This window comes from Pelobates fuscus, chromosome 11, assembly GCF_036172605.1.
Source record: "Pelobates fuscus isolate aPelFus1 chromosome 11, aPelFus1.pri, whole genome shotgun sequence".
Classification (NCBI taxonomy): domain Eukaryota; kingdom Metazoa; phylum Chordata; class Amphibia; order Anura; family Pelobatidae; genus Pelobates; species Pelobates fuscus.
The window spans coordinates 84,684,112-84,707,695 of NC_086327.1; the positions used below are offsets into that span (position 1 = coordinate 84,684,112).

Consider the following 23,584-nt stretch of genomic DNA (forward strand, 5'->3'; position numbering starts at 1 on the left):
AAGCGCTTCCTTCTGTTTCACAGAATTTAAAGCCGTGAAACTACGCTGGACATCCTCACGCTTTTCTGTGTTCACATTGTTCTTGTTCCAAATTGGATTTTAGTTGCAAAAATGGTAATTAGCAATTCATCTAAAACTTCTCAGAACAACCCCGTGCCTGACCACACCCCTAAAATTAAAGTGTCCCTGTTTGTTGTGCATTTAATGTTAGGAGGCACGCATTACATTAATCCACTCTTAGCCAATCTCTGCAAGGTTGGATAGAATGGACAATGATAATGTACAAGCTATATATCTATGTGGCTGAAAAAGGGGCAGGCTGTGAGTGCCTGGAAGTGTCATGGCTTATATCAAGTAGTTCCTAAATGACTTCATAATAAATTTAGAAATCCTGGCACCATAACAATTTAATTTCCATAGTTTTGTGCCTGGAGTGTTTCTTTAAGAAGACACTCTAAACATCATAACCACGTCACGTAATAGTTATGGGACAAAGTCAGGTGTAGAGTCCTTGTTACTGTCAAACTAAATATCTGAAATAACTTTTGATGCCCATGCTATGCTGAGAGTGCAGCGATCTGGTTTTTCTGTTGCTCTCAGTCTTTCATTGGAATCCAAAGCTGGACAGTTAATGGTTAACTTATACTTCTACATTTGAGATGCAGAAATAAGGCTGTTTTTTAGGCACCAGTGGACTTCAGTTTTAGCAAATAATTTAAAAGCTTACTTTGAAGGTTACTGGGAAGAGAGCACCTGACGACTCTTCACAATATAGCCAGTACAATGAGTTAGAGATTATACACTTTTGAGTTCCCCATTACAGATCAAAAGTCAAATGTTGTAACAGAGCTGCCCCATATGCCTATAAACTTACCTTGATGTAGACATACATTTAGCGGTGCAGTGAGCTGCGTACGTGGCAGATACAAACTGGCGTTTCTATTTGTATGCATTTGACTTCTGAACTTTGGCTAAATGGTCCGTGTGAACAGATCCACTTTTTAAGTGAAATACACAATCAACGCATCATAACTACTGCAGGGTGCTTATACCAAGACATTCTTGGAAACTTACATTTTAAATCTGCAGTTTCCAGTGACATCCCAAGCTTGCAAATGTATGGGGCTTGTATGCTTACTCCTTTAATACCAGTACTTTCTCTTGAAGGAGTTGTGCTACGAGTGTACATGCGCCATTCCCTACCAGTTAAAAGCTATCCACTGAGTCTGCACAGGAATTGTGCAGTTTGAGTGCATTTCCTGCAAGTGAAATAGTTTTGACTTTAACAGCTTGGGGATGCTCATTCCATCCAAGTGATCGGATGGCTCACTGGAAATACTACACTTCTCCTACCCCCAGATGATGGTAGAAGTAGCTGTGTGGCTGAACCTTGACACCGCTAATGGAATTCAGAGATGCAGAAGATGTATACAAATATGCATACTGTACCTCATTAACATATAATACCGCAAAAAGCAACATGCCCAGACACAGTCCATTTAGTAACACAGTAACACTATTGAATAGACCTCAGACCAGTGACCTCACAATAAATCTGCTAGTAAATGGATGGCAAATTAAATGTCCTTTAGAGAATTTGCCAGCAGAACATGGCTGCCTATTTATTTACTTTGCCAAATATTACTAGTATATATTTAGATGCACATGTTAATTATTTGAGCCTCTAATGTACAAAAAAATAAAATAAACTATATACCACACAAATAACACAAAAAGCCCAAGTGATAAGGTTTACATTTTATTTTATTTTTTGTCTTTTTGTTTTATTATTTAAAACCATACACGTCAATAAGTGGACTCTAAGGGTCTCATTCACAAAGCACAGGCAGCCATTACTGCTCTGTAACGGTCATCTAAGCAAACGTTACCCTGTTTTGTGAATGAGGCTCTACAACTGAAAGGTTGCCGTTGCCTCCAGCACTCCGAAGTATGGGTCAGTGCTCAGGCATGGCTGTCACAAAAGGTTGCCAAGTTGGATATTGGCCTAAAACCTGTTTAAACTGATAGGGCCTTATTACCCTAATGAGTACAGTGCCCATCACCAACCCTGGGCCACCAAATGTAACCTCACACGGAACGTGGAAATGCAAGTTGAGTTTGCAGAGTCAGTATATTTGTCCAGTGTTGAGCTCTCTTTTTAGCTCATGTATTGAACCAGACTGAAGCCATTCATTAATAAATACGTGCACTTGAAGTCTTGATCCCACACACATGGTAAGGAAGGTGTTGGAATAGGTTACTTGTGTGAGAGGGGGAGAGAAATGAGAGGTAAAGACACAGGGAACAAAAGGTGGAGTATTTAACACACATTTCACTGCTCAATCCCATTTCTAATGACTTACACATAAGTTAAGCCTGTGAAAGGTTGTGCCATTTGACCATTACATAGGCCTCAGAATAACAATAAATCAAGATATCTGTATTGGTTAAGCACAGTTTCCAGTGAGTGGAGAGCAGACTACACTAATGAGCTTAATATAAAGCATCTCCTGAAACAGTAACAAGTTTACACCACTCATGTCCCAAAGGGCTAAAAGGGAATCTGACTCTCTGTTCTCATCGAGACACAGCACACAGAGTAACATTAAAATTGCCTTTAAAATTAGCTCTTATTGTTTTTACGTTGCTTTCCTTTAGGTATTGAAGTAAACATGTTAAGAGAAAAGCAATTTACCTTAAATCGCTCTCATTTTACATTGAATACACCATATATCATAAAGACGCATGTGTATTCAATGTGAATGATGATTTACTTGCTCACTTTTCCTCCATTCCAGCGCCTCTTTATGGGTGTTACTCTTTGTGTAACACCCATCTCCTGGCCGTCCTCCGCTCCACCTCCTCCTGGTCTCTTCTTTGATTTGCCCTGCTTGGGACTCATCCCCAAGCAGGAAAAATCTCATCAGTGACGTTGGTACGCTTGCTTTGAAGCCAGCGTGTTGGCGTCGGAACGGAGTGACGGGTTTCTGTAGCAATTGCAGCACATGTGCTGTGGTTGCTTTGGGAGGAGAGCAGAGGGGCCTCTTGTGGGAGGTCTTGTCTGCTCTCCCTGGTCAGTCAATGCCTTGGCATTGACCAACAGCTGGGAGAAAAAAAACAATTTTTAAATAGATTTATCTCCTCATCTATACATTTGCAAGCAGAACTGCAAGCACAATGTATAGATAAAATTGTACGCTCATTCCAATCAGCATAAGTTGTTTGGGGCATGACAGGTGCCCTTAAAAGAAATGAGACACAAATGGTACAAGCGGTAAAAAGAAAGATCCCTGATCAATAAATGTTCAAAGCTTAAGGCCACAAAATAAAATATGCCCGGCAAACATAGATCGTGGTAGGATAATCCAGGGGAAAGGCCCAGAGCAAACTGAAGTGTACAGTATAGTTCCAACACTGCAGACAATCCAGCTATGTAAGAATTAAAAAAAAAAAAAAAAAGTGGTTTTCCTCTCAGCTTTTGACCAATTTAGTCAAGAACAGGAAATAGGGATTTTCAGACTGGTTTAAAAAAAAAAATATTTAAACAAAAAAAGAAAATGGGAAGGAAGAGGGATAATATTTATTAACCTAAAGATAAGCAAATGCTCCATAGGAGATAAGAAGAGCAAGGTGAGGTAATGATGTAAAATGGCGGCATGGCAGGCATTGTAATATCTGCACGCAGTGTGCCCTTAAAATAAGGGCTAGCAGCATGACTGGGAAACACAGGACCTTACATCATTCTTTCCACATCAGAAGCTCAGGCTGTACTGTTTGGGAGAAGAGAGCCGCAATAAGGGTTCTGTTGTATGTAGGTGTGATGAATGAGCATGAAGAAGGGACATGACAGAGGATGAGGGCAGAAAGGTAGGTCGGATGGATGGCGGGTTTTGCACTCAAAGCTGCTCAGTTCTATTTCAGGCAGCGCTCAAAGTAGGTGGATCCAATGTAACCACCTCGCATAGACCGCTGCACATTCTGTTCAAACAGGCGTCTGTTGTTCTGTAGAACTTCAGCAGCTTCCTTATTTAACGGATCTTCGGGATTTGGCTCCTAACACACAAAAACAAAACAGTCAATACGCACAAATTAAAGTGTAAAGCAAAATTAGAATTACCGACAGGAAAATAACAGAAAATGTTCATTGAGTACCTGACAAGTTTTTAACAGACAAGACAGGTATTTGAGTGCACCAATATACAAGTTTCATCAACCTTCTCAAAATGACACCTTAACAGATGCAAATTTAAAGGCTGAATAATGTACGTTATCCCACAATGCCTATTTACGCTGTTGACAAAAAAAAAAAAAGTTAAAGCAATGGCCAATTAAGGCGCAAAAAGGGAAAACAATCCCTTCCTGACTCCAGACTTATCCTTGGATCAACAGCCTGAATTTTAATTATATCCTTAAAGGATCACTATAGTGTCAGGAAAACAAACTTGTTTTCCTGACACTATGGCATCCTTCGGTCCCCCCACCCTCAGGGCCCCCCTTCCCTTGGCACTGAAGGAGTTAAGACTTCTGTTACTTTAATCCAGTGCCGGGCTGCCTCGGTGCTGGTGACCTCTCCTCCCCCGTCGACGCCCGCTCCCGAGGGGAGCCGAATGCGCATGCGAGGCAAGTGCCGCGCGCATTCAAATAGTCCATAGGAAAGCATTTCTCAATGCTTTCCTATGGACGTTCTGCACGCTGGATGCGAATTTCGCATACAGCGTCGCAGAAGCGCCTCTAGCGGCTGTCAGGAAGACAGACACTAGAGGTTGGATTAACCCTGCAATGTAAACATAGCAATTTCTATGAAACTGCTATGTTTACACCTGAAGGGTTAAAACCTGGGGACCTGGCACCCAGCCCACTTCATTGAGCTGAAGTGGTCTGGGTGACTATAGTGTCCCTTTAAATATTCAGATTTTTCCAAAAATACCTTTCTTAAGTCTCAATGGAAGAAATGCTTTTAATACCAAATACTTAACATAAAATGCATGTTCATTATCAAAATTAGAAAGCTGTGTGGAGCCTAATGGGTGATAAATAGATTACAAACTCTGGCTAACATATAGTTTCAACAATAAAACATTCACCACTCCATCTAGCAAGCACCCCAAGCTAACACACACACACAAACTGAAATAAGGTGCTACTGAAATAAGGTGCAAAGCTGTAAAAGCAGCACAATTACCATGGAAACCAGTAGAATGTTCAGGGAGATTCCACTGGTTTCTATGGTGACTTCCCCAATTTTCTATAAAATGTACACGTTTGTAGATCTAAAACTGAACTAAAGAAGTCTATACTCAGCTGTCTGTATTTTAGAATAGAAGCAGATCTTATGAACGTGTTTTCACTGCTGTAAACATAGTACACAATGCTATCAAGGGGTTCATAGCCCACAAGAACAAACGGCAATTAAAAAGACCAAATAAAGACTTCATTTTATCCTATTACTGTATTGTATGGTTTATATTCCTTAATTTAAAGGCTAGACTAGTGTGTTAGCATTGAAGTTAGGGTTAGTGTTACATATGAACCAGTACTACCCGAGATTAGTGGAATTTACATTCTTAGGCAAGATTTAAATGGTGGCAGATCATTTGAGTATATATAATGCCTTGATTTTGCTTAAAGTAAATAAAATAAAAAACAAAATAAAAATTACAATGAATTTTAAAAATATATTTTTTAAAGAAACAGGTTATGTGCAGTCTAGACATTATTAAACCGTCTACGAGTAATGTATTATAAACATACAAGCAGGACATGACAGCTGCCACAATAAAGTACAAATATGCAATAAATAAATAAATAAATAAATCTGCTTCATGCTTACCAAGAAAAGGTACTGCAGGCCATAAATTATAGAGTTTATTGTGAGAACAGGCTTCCAGTCCTCCCTGTTTAGAGAAAAAGGAAGAAAACATAATTTGGTTTCGTATCAATGACTGACTCTAAAGAAAGTAGAATACTCTGTTATTTTTAGCGATACCTAAATAGTTAATTTATACAAATCTTCACAATTGTATTTTTTAGATTTGTTCATCCTTGACAAACAGTGAGGGGATACAACATTTCAGAACTTATATAGTTATAATATCACATTAGCAGAAATAACTTTTGCTCCATAATGAAAAGGAATCATTTAGCCTTCTTAGGAGAATCTGTAAGGGGCCCAATAGATTCCCAATAATGACATCAGCATGTACAATAATGGCTGTATTTAGACACAATGCCCACACACACCGTAAGTTACACCGATTATCCAGGAAACACAGGCAGCTAATGCACTGTACTGTAGTACTGTACACCGTGCCATCAGAGACCTTACTCTCTGACTGTTAGAATGCAGCCATAAAGTTTTAATGAGTCTAAACACAGAAATGTGCTGATTTGTAGGTTAAATCGGTACTGTCACAAAGGGGCAAGCCAAGATAGAATAAATATCAATTCTCTGTGTTAGCGGTCAATGCAGGCAGTTTCATAAATAAAACTATACAAACAAACTCGTTCCTTAATGGCTGCTATAATGCAACATTGCACCCACCAGTGTAAAAATCAAACATACCGAATGTATTCATTGCCAAGCAGCATAAAATTAAATCAGCTTTAAAATAACTTTAATTCACTCACCATACACAAAGGAAGCCATAAATGCACATTTGTGGTTGCACATTATAAGTAAAAAAAATTATTATTATTTTTTTTAAAGGCAAGTCTGATACTCTGCTGCAGTTTAATGTGATTGGGACAAGAATACTTTCTACTTGAACACAGTGCCACTGTATCTTCAATTGTTACAATTTATAAACGGAAAGGGTACATTACTAACTACCTAATGTGAATACATTATATTTAGTAGATATATGTCTTACACTTTATGTATATTGATTGAATCAAAGTGATTTTAAAGCTGCTTTTTTATACTGTTTGGTATTGTATACTACCTGTTCTTATTACCTTCATATGTGTGTATTTTGTAAACCCATGCTAGGAAATGTGAAAGGACTTGTTCTTGGTTTTTAGACTGATAAATTTAGCAGGTAGAACTTGTATTTTATTAAATATTTTCAATATAAAGACCGTACCCGAGGAACCCAGGACATACTTAAAAACGAGAGAAATCTCAATGTATCTTTCCTGGTAAAATATTTTATAAATAAGACAGTAAAAGACTGTATGTCACACAGGACCGCCATTCAATAAATTGTACACAAAAACATCACATACAGTTATGAAACATGAGCTCAGTAATAAAAGCAACTCTTTTTAATGCAACATGCAGTTCAGACCTTTTAGACAACAAAAAAAGTATCACTCCAATGGCTAAAAAAACCCTTTAGTTATTTAAACGTGCATAGAAGATAGTACAAGTAGAATGTTTCTAATGTGTGATGTGTGCTAGTCATTGCTGCCACCCAGGAGTAGTAAAAGTTTGAGCGCAGGGCTTAATTTTGTATGTTTTTATTTGCTTTTCTATTACACAGTAAAGTTACAGTGCTGTTATCCACCCCATGTGTTCCCTAATAAGAGTTAATAAGCGGATAGAACTTATTTCTATTGTGATGCGAGACGTGAAGAAATAATAATAAAAAACATCTCGGAGGGGATATGATGGATACATACATACATACATACATACATATATGGTCAGTACAAACCACTATACACTATCCTGTTCATTAGTAGGAATAACAACAGATAAGATGTCACACATTGAGACTGGAAAAAGGGCATTTTTTCTTACAGGAGAGGAAAGATTTCTTTAGAATAAGAACAATAAAGAAGTGAAATTCTCTACAACAAGAGATTGTCTTATCTGATTCTATAGATATATATTTTTTTTAAGAAGGCTTGGATGCTTTTCTGCGAAAACAGAACATTTAAGGACATAACTGATATGTATGTAAACAGGTTGTTGATCCAAAAATAAAGTTGATTGCCATTAAGTCAAGAAATGTCTTACCTTTTTGGGGTATGCCGTATATACTCGAGTATAAGTCGAGTTTTTTGGCACATTTTTTGTGCTGAAAAACCCCAACTCGACTTATACTCGAGTCAATATCTGTATTATGGCAACTTACATTGCCATAATACAGACAGGGGGCTGTGTAGGAGGGAGACTGGCATAGAGCGTTTACTTACCTCTCCAGCAGCTCCTGTCAGCTCCCCTCCTCCTCCGCGCCGGTCCGGTCAGCTCCCCTGTCAGCTCCCAGTGTAAGTCTCGCAAGGTCATAGCGCGGCCGCGAGACTTACACTGGGACTTGCAGAGGGAGCTGACCGGAACGGACCGGCGCGGAGGAGGAGGGAGCCGACAGGAGCGGTAAGTAAACGCTCTCTGCCAGTCTCCCTCCACTGAACTGCCAATGCCACTGGACCACCAGGGAATGAGAGCTCCCCCCCCTGCCATGTATCAAGCGGGGAGGGGGGCCGAAAAAATATATAAATAATAATAAAATAAATAATAATATAACAAAAAATTTTTAAATAATTAAAAAAAAATAATAATAAAAATGCCCACCACCCACCAAGGCTCTGCAACACATACACAAACACACACACTGCACTCATACACACACACACACTGAACTCATTATATACAAACACACACTGTAAATAAATATTCAATTAATATAATTTTTTTAGGATCTAATTTTATTTCGAAATTTACCAGTAGCTGCTGCATTTCCCACCCTAGTCTTATATTCGAATCAATAAGTTTTCCCAGTTTTTATGGGTAAAATTAGGAGCCTCGGCTTATATTCGGGTCGGCTTATACTCGAGTATATACGGTAATTGGAAACTGCTACAATTGTTTTTTTTGCCTTCTTTTGGAAGGCAAAAAATCGGTTTCAAGATTGCACTTGATGGACTTCAGTCTTTTTCAGCCTAGACTATGTACTATTCCGGGTGTGTTGAGGAAAGAAATAAGATTTCTGGACTCTATTTAATATATTACATGTGTGCAGCAAGTTCAATTCTGTATTATTGGAGAACCGACTTACCTTAGAATATTTAGGCAGACATTACCCTCTAGATCTATATTTGGATGATATACCATGGTCTCGCATTTCACCTTTGGTGGGTCATGAGGGTAACCCTGTCCCACCTGCATGTAACAAAAAGAAATACCGTGAGACTTATCTATTATTTTGCATCTATTACTTGGGCAAGTGGTATGTGGAAGCCCATGACAACTTCAGTGTTTTGAAGTGGCAATGGAGCTTGTAATCTGTATTTACAGTGTTTCATCTGATATAGATTATACTTTTGCCTGAGTTGTAACTCCACCTCGAGTAGTGTCATTAGCCAGCCAGGAACAAGAGTTTCAGGCTGGCTAATGTCAATTCTGTACATATTCCATTCACCAAAGGTATTTCATTTCATTGTCTGAGAGGGACCATTTGACGCTTTTGTATAATGAATGACCGGTCAGATAAGCATCCGGCCTCTACACAAGACGAATGAACTTTACCAAGCTCAAAGGAAACAGGTCCAAAGTTTAAGAGGGCAAACCATTGCAACATTACCAGGCCATGGTGCCAGGGTTCAGCATGCTGTAGCAGTTACCATTCAAAAGTTTGTCAATATCTTAACATGTATTCTGTAAAACAGCACAAACACCAACCAAAAAAAAAAACACTACATGAATTGTGGGACTCAAAGGTGTATCTAAATTGACAGCTTACAGTTCTAACATGCAGCTACTTGCTAAATATTGTGGGGTGCCATTTAGAATTGAGGTAGGATACCAAGTCACCAGCATCTGTTTCAGTGGCCACATCTAAGCACAATGTATTACTCCACTGTTATATGGAAAGTCTTACCTTAAAACTGAAGACAAACTTTCCACCTTTGTAGAAACCCTAAAAAAAAAAAAATAATCAATCAGTCAGTCAGTATAGAAAATTACACATTTAAGTAACAAGTTAGGTGTTCTAATGATTGAGGATACTCCTAAAATTAGCTTAATATATAAGATGACAGAGTCCATGAATCCACCACCGTTTTGTAGTCATTTTTTTTACTCCACTATGCTTGCAGCCTCTGGAATTGAAAACTGCTTTATTCAAACACCCCCTTTTCACCCTTCACACCAGTGAATTTGAATCAAACTCCTCTGACCTCATTACACCCTTATTTTTATTTACTATGACATAGAATGTAAATGCAACAGCATCTGACTTTCTCAAGCCTAGGTTTAAAATTTAATTTGTGTCACATACTATTAAAAATGCAATATGACAGTCATTAACCCCTTAAGACCGCAGCCAAATGTTGTGATCCAAAAAAAATGTAAACAAACCACAGAATTTTACTATATGTCTGTTCAACAATAATTTACCTCTTTCATATTAAATGCACCCACATAAAATATAAAAAAATTAGAGAAAATAAGATTTTTAAAAACTTTTCTTAGTTCTACCTGACATTTTAACTTTAAATGTCATAATGCTGTTTGCTTTTACTGCAATAAAATACACATATTTGTATTCAGCGATGTCTCACGTGTAAAACAGTACCCCCTATGTACAGGTTTTATGGTGTTTTGGAAAGTTACAGGGTCAAATATAGCATGTTACACTTTTCAGTTTTTTCACATTGAAATTCGCCAGATTGGTTACGTTGCCTTTGAGACTGTATGGTAGCCCAGGAATGAGAATTACCCCCATGATGGCATACCATTTGCAATAGTAGACAAACCAAGGTATTGCAAATGGGGTATGTCCAGTCTTTTTTAATAGCCACTTGGTCACAAACACTAGCCAAAGTTAACGTTAATATTTGGTTGTGTGTGAAAAATGCAAAAAACAAATTTGAACGCCAATTTTGCCCAGTGTTTGTGACTAATTATGTTAAATTATTATATAAATATATATGTAAAATTATTTTATATACACACACATGTAATTATATATATATATATATAATTTTTTATTTATATATAGGTATACATATAGTGATATATACGTATATACTTATGTATATAGATATATATATTATTTTGCTCTACGTGTATTTTGATATCTATATATATATATATATATATAGATATCAAAATACAGTCAGAACGAAATTACATATATATTTTTTTAATTATTTATTAATTTTTTTTTTTTTACTTTTTAACGTATTAAAATTTTTATATATATTTACAGGCTGGTACTGCGATCAGATCGCAGGGAGAGGCTGTCTCTGCATTCAGATCGCAGAAACAGCCTCTCACTGCGATCAGGCTGAGCAGATCGCGGTCACTGACCGCAGGAGGACTGCCTGGGGGGCCAGGCATGTCCCCCGACCGCAATCTGCTGAGGAGAATGCGGACGACTTCATGTGTCAGCCGATTTTGAAATCGTCTGACACATGGTAAATACTGATCGCAGTTATAGCCTGTCACTGCGATCGGAAGCTGCAGACCTCGGTCCCCAGGCACAGGGGGGCTGTCTGGGGGGTCAGGCATGCCCCCCGACCGCGATCTGCAGCGGCCACGTGCCGCCGGCCACGTGGGAGGCAAGACCGCCCTGCGGTCTTAAGGGGCTAAGCAAAAATCCAAACATTGGATCTCTAGATGTACAAGCTCACTAATTTAACAAGATCTCTCTTGATGGTAAGGCAAGTCTTTTTGCTGATGATACCAAGATATGTGACAGAGTTAATGTACCAGGAGGGATAAGCCAAATGGCAAATGATTTAGGTAAACTAGAAAAATGGTCAGAGTTGTAGCAACTGACATTTAATGTGGATAAGTGCAAGATAATGCACCTTGGACATAAAAACCTAAGGGCAGAGTACAGAATATTTGATAGAGTCCTAACCTCAACATCTGAGGAAAGGGATTTAGGGGTGGTTATTTCTGATGACTTAAAGGTAGGCAGACAATGTAATAGAGCAGCAGGAAATGCTAGCAGAATGCTTGGTTGTATAGGGAGAGATATTAGCAGTAGAAAGAGGGAAGTGCTCATGCCATTGTACAGAACCCTAGTGAGACCTCACTTGGAGTATTGTACACAGTACTGGAGACCATATCTCCAGAAGGATATTTATACTTCAGAGAGAGTTCAGAGAAGGGCTACTAAACTGGTTCATGGATTGCAGGATAAAACTTACAAGGAAAGGTTAATGGAACTTAACATGTATAGCTTGGAGTAAAGACGAGACAGGGGGGATATGAAGTACATAAAGGGAATCAACACAGTAAAGGAGGAGACTATATTTAAAAGAAGAAAAACTACCAGAACAAGAGGACATAGTCTTAAATTAGAGGGACAAAGGTTTAATAGGAATATCAGGAAGTATTACTTTACTGTGGATGCATGGTATAGCCTTCCAGCTGAAGTGGTAGAGGTTAACACAGTAAAGGAGTTTAAGCATGCGTGGGATAGGTATAAGGCTATCTTAGCTATACGATAAGGGCAGGGACTAATGAAAGTATTTAGAAAATTGGGCAGACTAGATGGGCCGAATGGTTCTTATCTGCCGTCACATTCTATGTTTTTCTATGTTTCTATGTTGCCTTTACTTCTGAAAAGGAAAAACAAAACAAAAAATTATGCATTCTAATTTTGCCAATTTCAGAGTATTTTCTTCTGTTCTGGATGTTATTGCATATTCACTAATTGTAGGAATTTATTAACAGTGGAAGCATGCACAAATAAAAATTCAGAAGTTGTGGATGTAGACCTATAGTGCTGGTACTCTGAGAAGCATGTAATTGAATTTTTAGTAAGCACAACAGGATTACACAGAATATTTTTCAACAGGTCCACAGGTGGAAATTAATGTATCAAGATGCTCGTTTGGAAGGACCAGAGTAAAGACAAACATACAAATAGAAACTATTCTAATCAATTGTATACCACAAGGAAATGTATGACAAGTTTGGTTTACATACACTTACCTCATCAGGGCAGATGACTAGTTTGAAATTTAAAAGGTCGTCATGGTCTGAAAATTCTATTTCACATGTTTTCGGCAAATTCAACTCATTAATGTCTGAAAAACAAGTATGGACCCCAATTTGAATACAGTAGACTGAGAATTTGACATTTTTAAAAATACACTCAAAACAAGAAAGACAACCGTTGTTCTGATGATTAACTACAACTCCTGAAAATGTTACTGTCAGGCTTATTCACTAAAATGAGAATTGTTGAGAAGTGAATTAGAAATTTAACACCAAAATAGCTAAACTGGAAGCATAGCTTACTTGGAGAAATTTTTCAGTTTGGCTATTTTGTCCTTAACCCCTTAAGGACTGAGCCAAATGTACACGTTCTGATCAAAACAAAACTGAATTTGCGCTATATGTCTGTTCAGGCGTAATTCGCCTTTTTTATATTATGTGCGCCCACACTTATTATATATCATTTTATTCAGGGGAAACAGGGCTTTCATTTAACATGAAATATTTAGGTATGAAAGATAACTTAATATGAATAAAATATAAAAAAAAGGGAAATTTTTTTTGACTTTTTTTGTTAAGTTCTACGTGACATTTTAACTGTGTCATAATACTGTTTGCTTTTACTGCAATAAAATACACATTTGTATTCAGCGATGTCCCACATGTAAAACAGTACCCCCTATGTACAGGTTTTATGGTGTTTTGGGAAGTTACAGGGTCAAATATAGCATGTTCAATTTTTCAGTTTTTTCACATTGAAATTTGCCAGATTAGTTACGTTGCATTTGAGACTGTATGGTAGCCCAGGAATAAGAATTACCCCCATGATGGCATACCATTTCCAAAAGTAGACAACCCAAGGTATTGCAAATGGGGTATGTCCAGTCTTTTTTAGCAGCCACTTAGTCACAAACACTGGCCAAAGTTAGTGTTAATATTTGTTAGGGTGTAAAAAATGCAAAAAACTAATTTGAACGCCAATTTTGGCCAGTGTTTGTGACTAAGTGGCTACTAAAAAAGACTGAACATACCCCATTTGCAATACCTTGGGTTGTCTACTACTGCAAATGGTATGCTATCATGGGGGTAATTTTCATTTCTGGGCTACCGTCTCAAAGGCAACATAACCAACCTGGCGAATTTCAATGTGAAAAAACTGAAACGCAAGCCTTATATTTGACTCTGTAACTTTTGAAAACACCATAAACCCTGTACATGAGGGGTACTGTTATAATCAGGAGACTTCACTGAACACAAATATTATTGTTTCAAAACTGTAAAACGTATCACAACAATTATATCGTCCTTGTAAGTGCCATTTGTGTGTAAAAAAAATGTCACTTTCACTGACAATATCGTCGTAATACATTTTACTGTTTTAAAACACTAATATTTGGAATATAATGGAATCGCCGGCGACCGGGTAAGTAGAAAGGACAGTTAGGGCGTTCTATGCCGCCCTCCGGTGTTTAGAGCTGGTTCCCTAAGGGCGGCATAGAACGCCCGCCGTCCTTAAGGATTTAAAGGAACACTATAGGCACTCAGACATCCTTCTCAATGAAGTGGTATGGGTGCCATGTCCCAGTCTGCCTAAACCTGCAGTTCTGCAGGAACGGTGCTGGGTTTAAATGACAGCCACTAGAGGTGCTTCCTCCGAAACCGCTTCTATTTATCGCAGTGTTTTGACGCGCATGTGCACTAGCATTCTAATATTTTCTTATATGAGACAAGGAGGTGGGACAAAAGCACTGAGACCAGTGCTGTAAAACACATTTCTACCGTGTTATCCTTTAGGTTTAAAATTCACTTTAAATTCATGACAATCCTTACTTTAGTTAATAACCCTGTACTACTAGACAATAATGGGAGTGTTACTTTAACACCAGCTGGCTAATTCTCATTCACACAAATCATTTGAATGACATGAATGGTAACATAGGCAGTAGCTACTTCCTTACTCTTCCCCCTCCCCCCAGTTTTCAAGTAGCATTTTAAAAGGGGCACAATCTCAATGAAGTGGTTAAAGAATAGAGTCCCATTGCTCCTACCTCCATTTTTATTGTTCTAATGCTAACTATGAGTCTCCAGGAGCCCATACCCTCTCTGCTTCCTGGGATAATGAAGAAGCATTAGCCTGAGTAGCAATAGTTGCCTGTAATTGAAAGTGTCAGCTGACTGCTTTCAGCCTATCACAATGCACACTGCTGGTATGAATTAGCATGGCTAGAAAGAAGTGTGTACTCCCTGCTTTAGTCATAACTTCAGAAGGGGCCAGGCTGTATGTGGCTACGGAATGTTAAACTCCTAAAAAAAAATTAAAACAGAGTGAAGGGACAATGTCAGAGGACACTATAGCCAATGCAATGACATAACATTGTTATAGGGTCTCTTTAAAATGAATTAAACCAGTCATGCCATTGTTCAGCAAAATGGTTTACAGACTGATCTGTTTCACCACTTCAAGGAACACTTCAAAACACCTAAAGCAGATTAGCTTGCTAAAGAGATTTATACTTTTTGCTCTTAATTTTAGAAAAAAAGTGCACATTGAGTTGCATTGGGAAGTCAGTGATTGGACAGCCACAGAACGTCTGGGTTGGAGAAGAAGGGGTGGGCTTACAAACGCTGCAGACAAGAGACCTTTAGCTTTTGCAAGTTGTTTTTCGATATACCGGAACAAAAAATGCATAATGAAATTTACATGTTTCATTGGGGGTATATCTATTAAATAGTTTGTTTTTACTTGGGCAGTGGATCGTTCCTTCAAGGAACAAGCGTACAATACATAGGAACTGACCTATTAATTGGTCCTTCAGAGGTTAAAAAAAGGATAAAACCTTTGGGGAAAACCGTTCTGAAGGTGAATGAGCAACTTGAGTGTAGATATTAAAACGTAACAAATGTGCTAGAAAAATGTCCAGACTTTATATAATATCTGACACTTCCCTTTCTCAGGCCCTGCAGGAGGGTACAAAAAAAAGTTAGATTCCCAGATGTTTTAAAACTGCAACTGCCATGAAGCTTTGCCATTCTAAAAGCTAGCAAAGCACCATGACAGTTGGAGTTCTGCAACATTTGGGATCTACTGTTTGCCCACCTCCGTTTACTATCCTTCTATACAGTGCTGTACAACAGATTGCCACTTTAGAAAGAAAACAAGATAAGATTAATGTCTTGTTTTCTATTTGATTTTGGATTCGGCTTTACCAATTCGCTACTCAGGAATCTTCAATGGACATTAAGCTTTGATTTCTTGCGTTTAAGAATAAAGAGCATGAAAGGAATCTGCACAACTCTTAATTCTAACAAGTTGTCAGTCTATGAAACTGTGGCTACCGCTTGTGAAGCAAGGACAAGGTTTCTAAGAAAAAGTAGAATATGTGAGCAAAACATAAGCCTTGTGGACTGAATGAAAGGTCTATACTAAATATTTGGGTGTGAGCTCTTGCAATATTAAGCAATGTTAGGGGCCCAAATCAAGGTAACTTTTCAAGGAGAAACATTGAAGAGATTGAGTGGGATTTTAAATAAAAACAGTTTACAATTATTAGCTAATGGGGCATTTTTCTGAAAAAAAATTTTGATCAAAGAAATACCTTTAATAGACGAATATCTCTAATCCTTAACGACAACTTACATATTAGGACAGTCGATCCCATAAGAATGGGACTAATTACGATTAACTGAACAGTACAAATCTAATTTCAGTGGCTACCTTGCTGTGGGTGGTGAACCCCTATAAAAAATCCATCAGAAATCCAAGCATGCGCTGAATGGATAAGCGCAAACTTGAACAGGAATACAAATTACAATGACAACGTTTAGGCCACGCAATCATCTGGTTCATGATAAACAGACTGTATCAAGTCACATAACCTGGCCAAAACATTGTCATTGCGGTGTTCATTATCCAATGAACATGTGCCTAGACTTATTCTTGATTACAGAGGACAATCATGTCACTGTTTAAAGACTATTTTATTTTTTTAAGATTGCAGCATGCAAAAGCATCTATTCCATAATCTGTGGGTAAATGCTTGTACCGACGGTTCAGGTCCCAGAGCTGTCAGTATCAGTCACTCACCTGTCATGTGACTGCTCTCATAGCGCATCGCAAGCTGGGAAAAGCTGACAGAAACACGTAGCATTAGTAATGCTGTGTGTGTCTGTACTCTAAGCTTCAATGCTCACTCATAGGTATTGTGATTGAGAAGGGAGGCTTCGGGCTTAGAAAAAAAGCATACTCCCTTTCTGCCTAATGTTCCCTCTTCCCGTAAAATCATGAGTTAACTCCTTTGTAACTATATAACTCTGCCTTATTCATTCTCTTGGAGATAAATGGAATATATGTTTCTAAAACCCTCTAAAATAATATTTTAAACAAATAACCCCTTGAACACTATTACACAATGATGAATGGTCTGGAGTCTGTGTATCACTACCAGCGACTGTGAATGAAATGTAGGCATTACTTTTGAGGAGCGATATATTTTATATAGCGAAAAAATAGGGTCCTTTAAAAAATGGTATTTATGTCTTTATACACTAAGCCAGAAAACATGTTAGAGTTAAACAAAGACCAGGAGTTGGTTACATCAACACACATGTGATTTTGGCATCCTGGAACTATGCACTGTACCCTGGCAACAGACATATTACTCCCTCAATGTTCTGAGCCCTCACTGCCATCTCAATATTGCTTTTTGTCTCTAAGGTTAACAGGAGATCATTTATCACAATGACTTAAAATAAGATGGAGGTTGCAGGACAAGGAGGTGTGGATTTCTGCATTTAACTTTAATTCTCACTCATAAATACATATTTGAGAAAGGGTTAGGGATACGTAAACTTAATATTTAAAATCCTTGGAAGTGACAGTAAAAGAACACTCCAAGTACCATAACCAATAAAGGGCGTGTTTTAGAATAGTTTAACTTCATACCTTGGGGTCCACCAGCCTTCACTAGAGAGCTACTTGGGAGCTGTTAGCTTTTCCAGGCTAAACAAATCAGTCAAACCATTCTAAAATGATCACAGTGGGTGGGGGCACTCATGGCACCATAATCACTACAGCGCATGCATTGTGGTTGCTATGGGTGGAGAGCAGGAGGACCGTTTGTGAGAGGGCTTTCCAAAAGCTTTAACCCCGTAAGGACCAAACTTCTGGAATAAAAGGGAATCATGACATGTCACACGTCATGTGTCCTTAAGGGGTTACAAGGGAAATTGAGAGAGATGGATATATAAAGAACTTAGTGGAACTATAAACTGGGAATCTCCCTAAAAAATTAAATTAAAAAAAATTCCCGAAGAACCCACTGGGTTACAAGACTAGGAAGTAGTCAGCACAGGAATAAGTGAAAGTTGCTCTTCAAAGTACTTACTTATTGTTCTTCCTCCCTCTACACCACCAACATAATTTCACCTGGCATACCACAGTACTTTTATACTCTGAGTATAAAATACTAGTGTCTGGAAGTTGAGGCAAGACTTTCCAAAGAATCTCTCACATGTTCTGCAATACTATACACATTGATGATCACTGTAAGATGGCTAATTTAAAAAACAACAATGTTATGTATTAGATTTTTCCAAAAGAGAGAAAGTTAGACAAATATTTAACATATACATTTGGAGTACTTAAAAAAAAAAAAAAAAAAAAAAAAAAGGAAGAATTTTTTGTAAATTAGATTTTCATGACAATTCTCTCTCTCTGCTTGAAGACCAAGAGGAGTGGACTGAGAAACAAATATTGTATAGAATTTCCTTACTGAGCAGCCCATCCCCCAAAGGAAATGGGGGGAGGAGGTCTCCATCCCCCAAAGAAAATGAAGGCCTCCCTTACCTGGAGGGGGACTGGAGTGGAATCTCGCAACAGTATACCCTAGGGGGGCAGGCTGAGAAACTGAGTGACAAGACAACCCCAACTCTTTTGCAGAGGGTTAGGTGGTTCAATTAGGAATCAGTAAGACCCCCCAGTGACAGAGTAAGCAGGGTTTAGTGAGGACTATGTGACACTCACTAGTGTCAGGGTGAGTGGCTCAGTGGCACCCACTATTGGAAGAGGGTTGGGTGGCTTAGTGAGGGCTCAGTGGCACCAGCTGGCACAGGGGTGGGTGGCTCGGTAACCGCCACCAGCGGCACAGGGGTGGGTGGCTCGGTAACCGCCACCAGCGGCACAGGGGTGGGTGGCTCGGTAACCGCCACCAGCGGCACAGGGGTGGGTGGCTCGGTAACCGCCACCAGCGGCACAGGGGTGGGTGGCTCGGTAACCGCCACCAGCGGCACAGGGGTGGGTGGGTGGCTCGGTAACCGCCACCAGCGGCACAGGGGTGGGTGGGTGGCTCGGTAACCGCCACCAGCGGCACAGGGGTGGGTGGGTGGCTCGGTAACAGCCACCAGCGGCACAGGGGTGGGTGGGTGGCTCGGTAACAGCCACCAGCGGCACAGGGGTGGGTGGGTGGCTCGGTAACAGCCACCAGCGGCACAGGGGTGGGTGGGTGGCTCGGTAACAGCCACCAGCGGCACAGGGGTGGGTGGGTGGCTCGGTAACAGCCACCAGCGGCACAGGGGTGGGTGGGTGGCTCGGTAACAGCCACCAGCGGCACAGGGGTGGGTGGGTGGCTCGGTAACAGCCACCAGCGGCACAGGGGTGGGTGGGTGGCTCGGTAACAGCCACCAGCGGCACAGGGGTGGGTGGCTCGGTAACAGCCACCAGCGGCACAGGGGTGGGTGGCTCGGTAACAGCCACCAGCGGCACAGGGGTGGGTGGCTCGGTAACAGCCACCAGCGGCACAGGGGTGGGTGGCTCGGTAACAGCCACCAGCGGCACAGGGGTGGGTGGCTCGGTAACAGCCACCAGCGGCACAGGGGTGGGTGGCTCGGTAACAGCCACCAGCGGCACAGGGGTGGGTGGCTCGGTAACAGCCACCAGCGGCACAGGGGTGGGTGGCTCGGTAACAGCCACCAGCGGCACAGGGGTGGGTGGCTCGGTAACAGCCACCAGCGGCACAGGGGTGGGTGGCTCGGTAACAGCCACCAGCGGCACAGGGGTGGGTGGCTCGGTAACAGCCACCAGCGGCACAGGGGTGGGTGGCTCGGTAACAGCCACCAGCGGCACAGGGGTGGGTGGCTCGGTAACAGCCACCAGCGGCACAGGGGTGGGTGGCTCGGTAACAGCCACCAGCGGCACAGGGGTGGGTGGCTCGGTAACAGCCACCAGCGGCAAAAGGGTGGCTGGCTCAGTGAGAGCCACCAGTGGCACAGGGGTGGGTGGCTCAGTGAGAGCCACCAGTGGCACAGGGGTGGGTGGCTCAGTGAGAGCCACCAGTGGCACAGGGGTGGGTGGCTCAGTGAGAGCCACCAGTGGCACAGGGGTGGGTGGCTCAGTGAGAGCCACCAGTGGCACAGGGGTGGGTGGCTCAGTGAGAGCCACCAGTGGCACAGGGGTGGGTGGCTCAGTGAGAGCCACCAGTGGCACAGGGGTGGGTGGCTCAGTGAGAGCCACCAGTGGCACAGGGGTGGGTGGCTCAGTGAGAGCCACCAGTGGCACAGGGGTGGGTGGCTCAGTGAGAGCCACCAGTGGCACAGGGGTGGGTGGCTCAGTGAGAGCCACCAGTGGCACAGGGGTGGGTGGCTCAGTGAGAGCCACCAGTGGCACAGGGGTGGGTGGCTCAGTGAGAGCCACCAGTGGCACAGGGGTGGGTGGCTCAGTGAGAGCCACCAGTGGCAGAGGGGTGGGTGGTTTAGTGAGGACTCAGTGGCAGAGGGGTGGGTGGTTTAGTGAGGACTCAGTGGCAGAGGGGTGGGTGGTTTAGTGAGGACTCAGTGGCAGAGGGGTGGGTGGTTTAGTGAGGACTCAGTGGCAGAGGGGTGGGTGGTTTAGTGAGGACTCAGTGGCAGAGGGGTGGGTGGTTTAGTGAGGACTTAGTGGCAGAGGGGTGGGTGGTTTAGTGAGGACTCAGTGGCAGAGGGGTGGGTGGTTTAGTGAGGACTCAGTGGCAGTGGGGTGGGTGGTTTAGTGAGGACTCAGTGGCAGTGGGGTGGGTGGTTTAGTGAGGACTCAGTGGCAGTGGGGTGGGTGGTTTAGTGAGGACTCAGTGGCAGAGGGGTGGGTGGTTTAGTGAGGACTCAGTGGCAGAGGGGTGGGTGGTTTAGTGAGGACTCAGTGGCAGAGGGGTGGGTGGTTTAGTGAGGACTCAGTGGCAGAGGGATGGGTGGTTTAGTGAGGACTCAGTGGCAGAGGGGTGGGTGGTTTAGTGAGGACTCAGTGGCAGAGGGGTGGGTGGTTTAGTGAGGACTCAGTGGCAGAGGGGTGGGTGGTTTAGTGAGGACTCAGTGGCAGAGGGGTGGGTGGTTTAGTGAGGACTCAGTGGCCCCCACTAGTGGCTGAGGGTGATGTGTGGCTGGAGTGGGGCCCCTGGCACCCTGTATTTATAGAGCAGGAGGAGGAGGATGTCGGCCAGTGTTACCTTTCTGGATGCGGAGCTGTGCTGCTGAGGCCTTCTTGCTGCTCCCCTTGGTGCCTCCGGCCGATTCCTCCTCTTTCTTCTGCTGTTTGAGGGAGAAGAGTTTGATCATGGTGCTGGATGTCCCCCGCGCCTCCCTCCTGCTCTCCCTGTGTCCCGCTCCGGGGGCAGCTCCCGGCCTCCCTCCGTGCCTGTGATACGCCGGCCGGGTCCGTCAGTCAGCCAGTTAGTCAGTCAGTCAGTCTGGGCAGCTCCGGGAAGCGCTCACTGTGCGGCCGCTCCTGCTCACTGCGCAGCTTCGGAAACACTCGCTCAGCAATCGTGCGGGGGGGTTCAGAAACACTCGGGTGGTTCCGTGACAGGCAAGCACGTCACGTGACGGAACGGACGCGCGACGGAACTCAAGCAATTTCTCTGCACTGCTGGGCGGCGCTCACGCCTCTCCCGGAAGTCAGGCGCAATATTGCAATGTGATTGGTGGGTTTTGTGGCGTAAGCGGAAGTTCATCCAATAGATCGTATAATGCAAGTTACTCTGAAGAATGTAGTCAGTCTTCCCTTCTACGGAAGCCTAGTCAGCTCAAAATAGCTCTATTTTCACTTTCTGTGATTAGTCTTTTTGTATAGCAATATGTTTGGTTTTTCTTCCTACAATACTTTTTATTTAATAATATGCAGCACATACACATTCTAAAATACAAATTTAACTCCTGCCAGGGAAGCAATGATTACATAATACATTTCATATTACTGGAGATGACTTTATTAAATCTTGCAATAACCATAATGAATCATGTTTCAAATTAAAAAAAAAATCTCAATGAAGTCGTTATGATGCCTGGCCCTTGCTGCCCTGCATCTAACCTTAAAGAACCACTATAGTCACCCAAACTACCTCGTCTCAACGTCCTGTCCTCTTAATGATACAATTTCTCCAACGTTTACATTGCAAGGTTAAGTCCACCTCTAGAGGCATGTCCGCTGCAATTGTGGTGGAATCTCGGTAAAAATACATTTAGTAGGCCGAGATTACCACGTGGCATGTGTACGTGCATATGCTGACGTATCGATCAGTTGGTTGCACAAGGCAAGATACGATCAGTAGTGTACGGTGCATGTGCAAGAATACAGGATGTAGTATTCCCCTCCTCCATTGTGCTGGACAGGCCATGCGGTCAAGCAGGAAGTTAATTCTTATTTGTATTGATTGGTCAAGAGAATGTGCGGGTGGAGCTTAATATGGGAGGAGTTATGTGCCTATATAAGGAGCCTGCACTATTGTCCGGGGCTCAGAACTTGCTGTATTTTGGTGACATTAGTCCCTCTGAGTCCCGATCGGTGATCCAATAAAGAATCTCTTCCTTCCTGAAGAAACCTGTGTCCATCTCTCTGTGCTTGGCTTCCGTCAGTTTCTCCGGTATCATTTGGTGCATTGGCCGGGAAGCTCATCGTTCAACGGTAGCTGAGAGGCAGAGGCGTGAGACGGTCTATCTTTGCCCACGTTCTCTACGGCTGCACCCCTGAACTTCTGCGTGGACCTCCCTTCGTCTCGGCGCCACTGGTCTGTTGTCCAGGAGATCATCGGCCTCTACGTAAGAAGTACTGGGGTGTCCCCGTCGATGAGTGTGAACTCAGGTTCAGGAACGAGGAGGTAAGACAACTGCTGTTTTAGACGGCAGACCCACTAGGGGTATACCGATTGTGCGGTAGGCCCATAAGGGGTTTGAATTGTGTATGGAATCTGCCCCCTCTGTCGGAGGGAAGGAGCGAAGGCGCACCGCTCAATCGAACGCTCTTTAGTAAGACCGTTTGATTTGGTTTGGAGTCAGGCGGGGTTCTGTGTAAATAGCCCTAGCCGGACACCGGTGTCTTGTCTAGACTAGCGTTCTAGGGTGTATATTTTGTTCGCTAGGTCGGAGGGACCGGGAGACTAAGCGGCGTCTGTGTAAATTCGGTCCGCTAGCTCTCAACCTATCTTGGCTAAGTGGGAAGGCGTGTAAATTTGGAACCCACTAGATTTTTGATAGAGTAATCGACTAAGAGGCGTCTGTGTAAATTCGGTCCTCTAGTTCGCTATATGTGGTGCTTGGGCAGTGTGGCTAACCAAAACGGATGTAGATAGTTTTAGGTAGTCCATTCAAGGTACTGGCCAATAGTTTAGTTGGGATTGTAAATGTGTTAAAAGATTGTTAGTAAAGTGTATATCTTGTTAGATAGCG

The 23,584-nt window shown here is 42.0% G+C and overlaps 1 protein-coding gene across 1 annotated transcript; it reads right to left on the minus strand.

The window, feature by feature from the left end:
* Positions 1 to 1,746: 1,746 nt before the first annotated feature.
* Positions 1,747 to 21,825, minus strand: UBE2M (ubiquitin conjugating enzyme E2 M). Its single transcript, XM_063435824.1, has 6 exons — positions 21,370 to 21,825; positions 12,893 to 12,987; positions 9,822 to 9,860; positions 9,000 to 9,103; positions 5,831 to 5,894; positions 1,747 to 4,053 (listed from the first exon to the last, which is right to left on the minus strand). Exons 1-6 carry the CDS (start codon positions 21,476 to 21,478, stop codon positions 3,913 to 3,915), a joined length of 552 nt encoding a protein of 183 aa, XP_063291894.1. The 5' UTR covers positions 21,479 to 21,825; the 3' UTR covers positions 1,747 to 3,912.
* Positions 21,826 to 23,584: the final 1,759 nt, after the last annotated feature.